Genomic DNA, 12,245 nt, shown 5'->3' on the forward strand with positions numbered 1-12,245 from the left:
CCTGCTTCCTGCCCCCTCCCAGCTCCTGACACAACCCCTCCAGCACCTGCTTCCTGCCCCTCGCTGCCCCCCACACAACCCCTCCAGTATCTGCTTCCGAACCCTTCCATGCTACCAACATAACCCCTCCAGCACCTGCTGCCTGCCCCCTCCCTGCTCCGCACACAACCCCTTGAGTGCTTGCTTCCTGCCCATTACTGCTCCCCCCACAACCCCTCTAGCGCTTGCTTCCCACCCCCTAGCTCAGGGGTAGGCAACCTATTGCACACGTGCCAAAGGTGGCACGCAAGCTGATTTTCAGTGGCACTTACATTGCCCGGGTCCTGGCCACCGGTCCGGGGGGCTCTGCATTTTAATTTAATTTTAAATGAAGCTTCTTAAATATTTTAAAAACCTTATTTACTTTACATACAACAATAATTTAGTTATATATTATAGACTTAAAGAAAGAGACCTTCTAAAAACATTAAAATGTATTACTGGCATGTGAAACTTTAAATTAGGGTGAATAAATGAAGACTCGGCACACCACTTCTGAAAGGTTGCTGACCCCTGCCCTAGTTGCTCCCCACAGAGTGCCTCCAATGTCTCCTTCCTGCCCCTCCCCACTCCCCACACAACCCCTCCAGCACCTCCTTCCTGCCCCCTCGCGGTTCCCCACACAACTCCTCCAGCGCCTCCCTCCTGCCTAGAGTGACCAGACATCCCAATAAAATCGGGACTGTCCCGATATTTAGGCGCTTGTCCCGTGTCCCGATATTTCGCACTCTGTTTTTTTTTTCTCCGCTGGTGACCCCCACCACGTGTCCCAATATTTTCTTCCTCTCATCTGGTCACCCTATTCCTGCCCCTCCCTGTTCCCCACACATCCCCTCCAGCGCCAGCTTCCCACCCCTCCCCACACATCCCCTCCAGCGCCAGCTTCCCACCCCTCCCCACAACCCCTCCAGCACCTCCTTCCTACCCCTTCCCCACTCCCCACACAACCCCTCCAGCACTTGCATCCTGTCCCCTCACTGATCCTCACACAACCCCTCCAGCGCTTGCATCCTGTCCCCTCACTGATCTCCACACAACCCCTCGAACACCCGCTTCCTGCCCGTTACTGCTTCCCACGTAACCCCTTGAGTGCCTGCTTCCTGTCCCTCCCTGCTCTCCACACAACCCCTTCAGCGCCCGCTTCCTGGCCCTCCCTGCTCCCCACACAGCCCTTCCAGCCCCTCCTTCCTGTCCCCTCACTGATTCCCACACAATCCCTCCAGCGCCAGCTTCCCACCCCTCCCCACGCAACCCCTCCAGCGCCTCCTTCCGGCCCTCTCCCTGCTCTCCACACAACCCCTCCAGTGCCTGCTTTCTGCCCCTTCCCGGTTCCCCACACAACCCCTCGAGTGCCTGCATCCTGCCCCTCCCTGCTCCCCACACAATCCCTTGAGCGCCTGCTTCCTGCCCCCCACACAGCCCTTCCTGCCTGTCCTCTCACTGATCCCCACACAATCCCTCAAACACCTGCTTCCTGTCTGTTACTGCTCCCCACACAACTCCTTGAGTGCCTGCTTCCTGTCCCTCCCTGCTCTCCACACAACCCCTTCAGCACCCACTTCCTGTCCCTCCCTGCTCTCCACACAACCCCTTCAGCGCCCACTTCCTGCCCCTCCCTGCTCCCCACACAGCACCTCCTTCCTGTCCTCTCACTGATCCCCACACAACCCCTCCAGTGCCTCCTTCCTGCCCCCTCCCCTCTCCCCACATAACTCCTCCAGCGCCTGCTTCCTACCCCTTCCCCCTCCCCACACAATCCCTCCAGTGCCTTCTTCCCACCCCTTCCCAGCTCCCCACACAACTCTTCCAGCAACTACTTTCCAACCCCTTACTGCTACACAACCCCTCCAGTGCCTGCTTCCCGCCCCTCCCCCCGCCCCACACAGCCCCTCCATGTCTTCTTCCTGCCCACTGCCTGTTCCCCACACATCCCCTCCAGCGCCTTCTTCCTGCCCCCTTAGTGCTCCCTACATAACCCCTCTGGCGCCTGCTTCCCTGCCCCACTCCCTGTTTCCCATGGGCCCATCCAGCCTGTCCTGGTGTGGCTGCTGACATCCCACAGAGTGGTCACTTCCAGCGTTTGACCTTTGTCAGAGAATTTCTGCTCCATCCTGTTCCCACTAAGAATGGAGTCGGGGTCTGTGGGGGGTGCTACAACAGCAGGGTGGGGGTCAATGAACTAGTAGTGGCTTCATGAGGACATTTCCCTTGGGCAAGTGGCCACTCCGATGAGACAAATTAGTTTGAAATGCTTTTTCTCCTTGCTCAGTAAACTTGATTTCCGCTCCTCAGACTCCATCCTCCCGAAGTCAGCACAATCCAGCAAACCCAGAGTGTAGGCGGGAGCAGGACCAGCCCGTTCCGTGCCCCTCCCAAGGGGTGCTGGTTTGAGGTCAGAGATGGATGGCAGGGTTGGTGTCTGGAAATCATGATGTCACTTTGCAGCATGGAGCAGCAATTTGAGGCGGGTGGAATTCTCTGGGAATGTCTGTGCTGCAGTGAAGCAGAGCCTGTGATTATCGGGCTTGGGGGCCCGGTGTGTGGACAGCGTGGCACTGCGCAATCCAGAGAAACTATCCTCCCCTGCCAGCTAATGCCAGGCTCTACTGCCACCTCCCATGCTGTGCAGAGCCCTGCTGCCCAGCTGAGTGGGCACAGAGCGCAGCTTCAGCTGTTAGGGTTTCTAAGAGAAACTACAGTTTGATTTTGCTCAGTTCAAAGGGAAGAGATGGGGGCACCAAGTCTCCCCTGGTCTGCCCAGCATAGGGGGCAGTGCAGAATTGGTACAGCAGTTCCTACCCCATCCCCACTCTGTAGTGGTCGTAGAGGGCGTGGGAGGAAAGGGGCATGACTGGGGCTTCCCTGTGCAATCCCTAGTTGCTGTCATGGCCCCTTTGATTTAGCATTCCCAGCCTGATCCATGCTGTGCACTATGTGCCCGGAGCCAACAGTGTGGCTCTGAATCTCCCCCTTTCTGTTATGGTGCTGCTGGCAGAGATGGGGTCTCCATGGGAGAGGGAGCAGCCCCACAAGGCCAAGTAGAGGTTCTGAGCTCTAGCTCCAAGGAATGGACCAAACTGAGCTGCTCCAGGAAGCTGAATTGCTGGGGGACTCCACCAATGAGCAGCCATGTCTCCCTGTTGAGGAAGGCCCAGCATGGCAAAGCGCTGTGGCATTTGTGTGTGATGTTCACACCATGTAGTGTGCTCAGGCTGCAGTCTGTGACTAAGGCAGCCTCGGGCCCCAGGATCATGGGCCCCACAATCACAACCCCCAGAGGAGGTGGATTTTGCCCTGAGTGTTTTGGTGGTTCCCAGCTTTGTGCTCAGCTGCAGCCTCTGCCGTGCACTTGGTGATCTGGGAGGTAGATTTAGGGCAGCGTTTTAACGTGCCTTGTGTGGTTGCGGTGCAGCTCCGTGAGGGGCGTAGCTACCAGTGCTGAGAGTGCGGCTCCCAGTGCTGATGCACTGTTTACACTGGTGTTTTATGGTGCTGAAACTTGCTGCGCTCAAGGGGGTGGTTTTTTTCACACCCCTGAGTGAAAAAGTTGAAGCGCTGTAAAATGCCAGTGTAGACAAGCCCTTAGAGGTGAAGCAGGGAAGCTGTCCCTGGGCATTGCAGCAGTACCAGCAGTGACTCCATTGTGAGTGGTGCACTTAGTGGGCTTAGGAGCAGGTGCTCTATGGGTCAGGGTTCATATGGGCACACACAAGGCTGACTGATGGGGCTGGATGCACATAAAACCTTCTCTCGCAGGAGCTTCTCTGTCTGATTTTACCATACAGCAGAGAAGGGCTCAAGCACAGCTGCTGACGTATAAAATATTCTCCATCAGCAGCAGCACTTCTACTCCCATGAGGTCCATCCCTCACTCTCCTCACCAGCCCCAACTTCGCTAAGCATTGCAAAAGCCTAGGAATTTAATACAAATGGCTGTCAAGCAGTGCAGGGTGCAATGCACACAATGTGCCTGACAGAAGCCCACAAAAGGCAATAAAAAGCTAAGCCACCTGGCATACCTGACCCTCCACTCCTCCCACCACAGGCACACACCTTGCTATTACCACAAGGACTGTGCACCACAGATCATAACCTTAATTCTGCCCCACCTGCCCACAGCCCTTCTACACACAGCCCTTTACCAAATTGCCCTCTCCCAGCACAACCACATAATAATGCACCAAACACCCACAACTACTGGTGTTGGGGGGAAATGTTCTAGTAAAGTGGTGTATCCCCAACAGTAAAAGGTGGTGAAATTAAAGTTATGGTGTGTGGTCTAGGGTAATGGCACGCTGTGTCTCTGGAGCTGAAGGGTTCATAGGGTTAGGTGGCTTAGCTTTACATTGCCTTGCTTTTGTGGGTTTGTGTCAGGCCTGTTGTGTGCGACACCACCCAGACTGCTTCACAACAGAGTTTTTGTATGTTACTCTTAATAGCAGCCAGTTGAATGCTGGAGAAATTCCATTCCCATCCATGCTGAAATGCAAAGCACGGCACTTTTGTTACCCTGAGTGACCTTGCTTCCAAAAATTCTTCTTTTCTTGTAGTTAATTTCAGCCAGGGTTTAAAGGAACCCTGGAGCCATCCTTTCAGCCAACTAGCCATTGCTGCAGTGGTTCCGGTTCTCTTTCCATTTCCTTTTAATTAGATGAAAATCATGGGTATTAGCCTGCAGTTTGAAAATGGACTCACCTCCTAAAGCCAGCCCCTGGGAACTCCTTGCTCCCCAGAGGAGGCTGCCCCAGGCATTCAACAGGCTCAGATTCTCCTTTCCTCATTAAGTATTTTTATCTTTGCTATGTGTAAATGGATCCAACACTCAAGTACACTGTGGAATGCTGGAATCTCATCTGCACCACATACTTGTACCATCATCATATACAGCCCAGCTGTCTATGATTACACACCTAGCACATGCCCCATGTGTAATATATACCCACACTCAATATACAGTTCCATCATCACATACACAATACAACTGTTGACATACAGCATTCCTCATATACAGTGTATACTCAGCTCACACACATAGCATACACTCAGGGCCAGATTAGGGGGGGAAATGATGGCATTTAAGATCTTCCTACAATCCCCAGCTCCATCCAGCTCCAAGTGACTGGAAGTTTCTGCAGAAATGATCATTAGTGAAATATTAACAATGTCGGAATTGCAATGGTCATTGTTGGGCTTCAGAATGAACAATAAAATGAATAGCTCAGCGCTCTTGCTTTGGTCAGTGTCTGTCTGCAGCCTCAGGAAGATAGCCCTGCATTGCTTCACATTCATTGAGTTGTCTTTGCAGTTGTAAAGCTAGAAATATTTTTTTAACAAAAGCACCAATTCTGCAGGAAGCAACTGAATCAGAGAAAGTGAGTAGGCCATGAATGTGCTGCAGAACAGCTGGTTTGCCCTAATGTAACCAACCATAGCCTCACATGCAGACAGCTGTCACAGTCGTTATGGGGGATTGAACCCTAGCTTTTCAGCACCTGGAACACAGGCACTGCCTCTTGAGCTAAAAGGAGGTTTCCTTTAGCCTTGAGGTGGTAGAAGCCAATATATTTGCTAGTATGAGCCATTACATGGAAACATGATCACAAGCACTAAGTCCATGTATTACACTAACACTAAGCACCAGCCCCTGCAAACACCCTAACAACGCATACATTCTATCAACATCCTGGTATGTACAACATATAATTTAGAATAGATCATAGGAACTGTATGTCCCTGTTGTCACACTTGCATCCCATACTGTACCTCATATGCAACATAAGCCCCTAGCGCTGCTCATCCCTACTATTCACAACAGTCTTTCTACTACCAAAAAATAAAGCACTGATGACCTTGACAAATGAAACAAGGACAAGGTATCCTGCTTAACGGGCAACAAGTTGACCAACTATGGTATAGATCCACTCTTCCATTTCCCAGCTAAACACACTCAGCTGTGTATTTTGGCCATCATGTAACATCCTCTTTTATCTCATAAAGGAAAAATACGAAGAAAGATTCCTGCAAGATGAGATGGTTTCTCAGCAAATCAGCTCTGTTGAGTCCCTGCAGCAGCTGCTCGCCGCTCCAGAGGCAATGAAACCAAAACAGCCCTTGCAGAGGAAGATGCATGTGCGGAGCCGGCTTCCTTCCAGGCCCACCATCATTCGAGGCATCACTTATTACAAGGCAAAGTCCACTGAGTCAGAAAATGACCTAGAGGAACGTGAGTTGTGTTTGCAGCCATGGCTGGCTTCATGGAATTGGCCATCTGGGCCTCTTAGCAATGGGGTGGGTAAAGTCTGTAGCCAATCAGCCTCTTCCCCACTCAGCAGCCTGGCTGTCCAAGCTGAGTACAAGACTGTACCTTTTCAAAATGTGACCATGTGAGAGAATAGTCACAAGTGAATGTGTGAGAGAGAAGCTAGAGTCATGGGTTCCATGGGACAGTTAGGTTCTGCATCACCAGGGCTTTCATTCTTCTTCATTCTAAAGAAATCTGTGTTCTCTGTGATTCATTCAGCCTACCCCCACCATTGGCTGTCTGACATCATACAGGCATCGCTGCAGAAAGTGTGAGGAGGGATTTGAAGGAGCACGGGGCTTGGCTCCATGCATATGGAGCAGTGGGGAAGAAAGCACCACACATTTGTGGGAGAAGCAGCCAAATGGGCATTTAGGGCTGGTATCGCTGGCAAAGCAGAGGAGGCAGGGACAATGAAAAACAAGAGAGAAGTGGGGAGGAGCAGATGTGTGAAGATGAGTGAGTACAAGACACTGAAAGGAGCAGGGAAGGGATTGAAAAGGAGGGGTGACTTGCTCAAAGTGATGGACTGCAGAGATAATCTTAGATAATCTTAGCATAGTCTACATCAGTGGTTCCCAAACTTGTTCTGCTGTTTGTGCAGGGAAAGCCCCTGGCAGGCCGGGCTGGTTTGTTTACCTGCCGCATCTGCAGGTTCTGCCGAACCTGCGGACGCGGCAGGTAAACAAACAGGCCCAGCCCGCCAGGGGCTTTCCCTGCACAAGCAGCGGAACAAGTTTGGGAACCACTGGTCTACATAGATACTGACAGAGCACTAGCATGAGCCCTGCAAGCCCCAGTGTATTAACCCAGGCTTGCTACGGTGGGCTGCATAGACGTATCCAAATGACCTGGGACAGAGGAAGCAGCTAGTCCATGTGCTACCTTCTCTAAAAGAGAGAGCTAGAAATGAAGGAAACTGAAATAACATCAACATGGAAATAGAAGTGTTTCTGACAGGCAAAGATCCATCTACACTAGGTGTGGCTGAGAACGTGGAACAGAAAAAACATTTTGCTAAGGTGTGTCACAGAATTAGAGCCCAGATCGTCTGTTCACTGGGAGAACAGCAAAGCAATAACCTCGATTATTTGATGGGCACAATGACTTTAAACTTTCACACTGGAGAGTAATACAGTGTTACAGTGCAGTAGCTAAGGGAATATGGAACTCTTACTGTTTGCTTTAAAACTCAATACAATCAATGCAAATTCATCACCTGTGTTAGGACAGAAAACCAGCCAAGCCAGGAAGTTAGGTAAAAACACATTTGCTGAAAATGGCTCACTATGAACCAGAGGCAACAGACAGTACGTAGAATTCCATCTGTGTCCCAAGGGCTGTGGTATCTGAAAGGAGATTGCAAATCACAAAACAACTTCAGTGATACATTCAGTGAGAGAAATTCCATTGACTTTAATGGAGGAAATAAAAACAGAGTTTGAACATATGAAAAGCTGGGAGCAATTGAAAATGTAAAAAACTTGGGTAAATGCCATGGGTGGAATTAAAAAGGCAGTTAAAATGCAGATGTGCATTGATAAGGGTAAGTTAGACAATGCCACACAATGTAAACTATTGGTAAGGTGGCTGCTAAGCTCTCAGAAGCCAAAATATCCTCTGCATTACATGTTTAAGCAAATGCCAGTTGGCTGTTATATTCTGGAGTGCAAGCTAGACCAGTGGTTCTCAACTTATTACACATTGCGGGCCACATATGCGGCCCACAGTGTGTTACCTGGGCTGCAGGGATCGTGCGGTTGCCCCGGTCCCCCACCATGTGGCTGTCCCAGACCCCACGGGGCTTGCCAGCAGCCACAGACCCTCACCGCATGGTTGCTGCGGACCCTGGCCTGTGGACTGCCCTTTAGCACATAGCTGAGCTGGACTGCAGCTCTGTGCTAATTGGGCTGCAAACCGCTGAGCTAGACCAATGAGGGGTTGTGTTGCTGCCTGCCCTGGAACCTACGTGTCCCAAAGGCTCTGCTGCTGTGCTTCTCTTGTCTGGACATGCCCACCCAGCGGATAAGCCTGCACTGAGCGTCTGTGGGTTAAGCAGCTCTGATTCCAGCTGCCAGGTTGGCACCCCCCAGCCACACTCTGATTCACCTGGCAAGGTGACCCCAACACACACATCAGTCCCAAATGTCCCCCAAACCATCTGCCCTGAAGTGTCCAGCCCTCTCCTTAAACACTCAGTGGAATAATACCGTGTGTTCACCCCTGTAAGGAGACAAAAGCACATAGCTGCTTATTAGCTTAGCTGGGGGAAATACACCCTTCCCTTTAAATACAGGACGAAATTGGTTTATTGGAAAAATAAAACATATTTATTAACAAAAGGACATAGATTAGGGGATATCAAGTAGAAGGAATAAAGTTAGAAGGATTGTAAACCATCAAAAGTAAAAATACGCTTTCTAATGGCAAAGACCTAAATTAACAAGCTATAGTCTTTTGCCAACCTTCCATTCCCAGAGATTTCAGATCCCTTGGCTGAAAGACCCAGCTCTCTCACCTTGCAAGACCTCTGGCCCCTTGTGTCTGGCCAGTGATGGATGCCAAGATGGCTTCTTTTCCCTCCATATAGCTTCCCAAACTCAGTGTTTGTGTGCTGTTCTTCCCTTCCTGTGGCCTACCCAGCCCCCTGATGATTCGTATGTCAATGGTGCTTCCATTGATTTTGATCACACCTTGCTTAATCTCATTGGAGACAGATAGATAGCTGCCTTCCCTCCGGTCTGGGTGGGAACCTATTTTTCCCCTATGTTTGGTCACAGACTTTTAAAGCAAAATATCTGTATTTCCTCCTATTCTGCTAATATAGATACTTCACAATGATATTAATTACCAGTGTCATTAGCTTTCAGACAAGCCCTTTCCTGATACACTTTGATAGTACAGTAACATTGCCTATAATCAGCTGATGTAATTGCTTATCAGTAGAGCTCCAGCCCCCCATCTTTACTGACTGGTAAACCTTTGCAATGTATGCTCTGAAAAGTAAAACACAGACCACGCTTCTTTTTCCTGCTGGGGTGTAGATGCTGTCTCCTCCCCCACTTCTTAGCTTGATAGAGTTGTTTACCTTTTACATACGTAAATGGACCTTCATTATCCTTGCCTGAGGACCAGGCTGATCAGAAAATTGTTTATTCCTTTGTCTAGGGCATGCTGGGGGTTTTTTATGCATTGCTTGCCAAACACATTTTAAGAATATAATTCTAGCCTATGTCCATAACTCTTTGTACACAGCCTGAACGTACATCATGCAAGAATATTAATGATCATTGAGTAATTAGTTTTCCAGTGTCTTCTATACCACCTTTTAGATACAGATTATGACACCACTATTAGGTGTAGTGAGTATGTCAGGCCGGACAAGAGCTGCTGAACCACCAATGTCTCCCAGTAATTAATACTGCCCCAAGGCATTCTGAAGAGCATTTGCACAGCTACCTGAGAGGATTAAAAGAGTTTAAATGATAATGGATGGTATTTGAATTTGGGCTGAACATCTTAGAGACCACAATGCAAAATTCTGTAGGGAGCAAGAGGTGTAATAGAAATGTTCTCTATTGGACATAAAGTGAGCAAGGTTGTCTTGACTGCTTACCCAAACATAATAAAAGCGGAGTTGAAATGCCTGCTTCACAATGTAAAGTGGGTCTGCATAGGTTTAGGAGGTTAGTAAACTAATTGGAAAAATTAATGCCCAAACTATCTGTGGATCATAAACTTGAAGGGAAATTAGTGGGAATGACCTTTTCTGGCTCTGGGAAGTCAGACCCAAACAGCTATCAAATACTGGTCTCTATTCACCAGTTTTCAAGTACTCGGATGTTATTCAGCCATTTGTGCTGTCAAGTAAAGGCATCGTCTGAAGGCCCAGGTGCAAGCCTTATGCAGGAAGGGCAGCCAGCTGCATTCACACTGAGATCCCCAAACGAGGAAGAAGGAAACCAATTCCATATTGAAAAGCAGATGCTGGAAATGTATGTGTTGTCTTAAATCCCACATAGATGAGTCTGAGAAAAACCACATGTAGGCACTTACCACAGGCTTCTGGAAAAAAAATCTGTGTGTTTAACACCCCCATGAATCAAGTGTATGATGCTGAATTTACAAAGCTATATGGAACACATTAGCAGAGCAGTAAACAGACCACCACCTAACAGCCATACTGATGACTATGAACCTCCTGCGTGTGACACCTAGCACGCTTTCCAAATTCACAGAATTTCAAATTGAATGCACTGATGAATAGGACCTCTCTTGGGTAGGGAGTGGTTTTTCGCATAACCTGAAATAGACAGATTTACAGGGAGCAGCCAAAGAAAGAACAGGGCTACATTTGCGGCGGATATCAAAGAGCAGGGCAGGCTAAGCCTCCCCTGACCCAGGCCGTGGCCCTGCCCATGTTCTACCCTGAGGCCTCCCTCTCTACCCTTAAGCGGGTGGGGGCTCAGCTCCAGCCTGCAGCCTGGAGCTTGGGCCTGCCAGCAGCCAAGGCTACCACAGGGCAGCACTTGGGCTGGCCCAGGGGGTTGGGCCAGCAGCCCGGGGTGGCGCTGAGGCCAGCTCAGCTCTGGGGGAGCTGGCTGGGGTGGTGGCCCAGGGCTCCTCCAGCCGCAGGCGCAGCTCAGGGCTTCGGGTGAAAGGGGTGCACCCGGAGGGGTAGTCTCCCGAAAGGGGAGGTTCACCTGCCGCTCATGGAGGGCTAAGTCCCAAACTGACGCCATACTGGCTATTTAGGGAAGCAATTAGCAAGGGGAACGCTTACCTAAACGAGTAGGACTGATTTTTCCAGCAGCACTGAAAGAAAGTGCCCAGCAGTTATCTAGGAACTGAAAACTGTATGTGGAGGGCAAGGGACTAGACCGGGAAACACACTGAGACAGTTCCTTGTGATAATATAATAGGCAGCAGGTTCATACACAGCTCTTACAGTGGGTTACAGAGGAGGTCAGCATCTTTATTCCCAAAACAGAAGCACAGAGAAGGGGTCCACAGTCACCCAGCAGACCACTGGCAGAGCCAGGACTAGAATGCAGGTTTTCTGAGCCCTACATCCATGCCCAACCCGGTAAGTGATACTGGCTCCCCATATGATACACAGATTTGCTTCTACAGAGCATACGCCAAAGAGCCAGTCCTGGATCATGACCTCCTAGAGAGACAATGGCAAAGGCTAGGAGGGGTTTCTACAGCCTTTGAATTGAACAAAGGTTCCTATTTGTTAGTTTTGAAATCTCCAGGAACTCAGCCTAGTAATTGCTCAACAGCAAATACAAGCAAGTGGCCTGTTGATTCCCCATAGGGCTCAGAAAACCCGAGCTGGTGAAAGCCCACACCCCAAACAGTCAGAAATCACAAGTCTTACTCAAAAATCAGGGGCTTTTGTGTTTTGGTGTTTTTAAAGATTGTCACATTTTTTAGTTTTTACCCTTCCCTGCCATGCCCAGCGCTCAGAAATGTACAGCGAGTCCGGCAGTTTTGGCCCCTGCTGCAGGAGCTCATCTCAGCTTGGAGATGCATTGTGCTAGGCACTGGACAAACGGAGCAAGAGCCAGTGCCTGCCCTGAAGAGCTGACTGGCCAGTGCAGAGCAAAGTGATGACATAAGTCCTGCACCCAGCTGTGATGTCCGTCAGTCACAGTCTATGCCTCACGCGGCTCCGCATGCCGTTCCTAGGGAATCTGGTGTTCATACAGCTTCCCACAGATCCTGGCACCGACCCTTCCCCTGAGCTGCCTGGGAGGATGGGGATGTGCAGTGGGGAGGGGGATGATGGGAGTTAGCTATAGGCAAACTAAACACCTGCCTAGGGAGGTAGATTCTGCCTAAGATGACCGGCCCAAACCTGAGTGGTGCTGCAACCTGCGAGAGTTGACCTTCATTTCTA

The 12,245-nt window shown here is 50.0% G+C and overlaps 2 protein-coding genes across 7 annotated transcripts in view; one reads left to right on the forward strand and one right to left on the reverse strand.

Moving 5' to 3' along the window:
• OLFML2B (olfactomedin like 2B) overlaps window positions 1-12,245 on the forward strand; it is a 103,241-nt gene that overhangs the window by 73,796 nt on the left and 17,200 nt on the right. For all 4 annotated transcript variants that reach the window (XM_065555750.1, XM_065555749.1, XM_008175106.4 and 1 more), the window contains one exon: window positions 6,037-6,262. In XM_065555750.1, coding sequence (XP_065411822.1) covers window positions 6,037-6,262 — 226 coding nt within the window. The remainder of the gene's footprint in view (window positions 1-6,036; window positions 6,263-12,245) is intronic.
• The window catches only part of ATF6 (activating transcription factor 6), a 357,879-nt gene continuing 352,906 nt past the window's right edge, over window positions 7,273-12,245 (reverse strand). For all 3 annotated transcript variants that reach the window (XM_065555768.1, XM_065555763.1, XM_065555770.1), the window contains one exon: window positions 7,273-7,689. Coding sequence is in view for 2 of the 3 variants with exons in the window: in XM_065555763.1 (XP_065411835.1) it covers window positions 7,628-7,689 (62 nt within the window). In the remaining variant the exon portion in view is untranslated. The remainder of the gene's footprint in view (window positions 7,690-12,245) is intronic.

Source organism: Chrysemys picta, chromosome 8, assembly GCF_011386835.1.
Source record: "Chrysemys picta bellii isolate R12L10 chromosome 8, ASM1138683v2, whole genome shotgun sequence".
NCBI classification, from domain to species: Eukaryota; Metazoa; Chordata; order Testudines; family Emydidae; genus Chrysemys; species Chrysemys picta.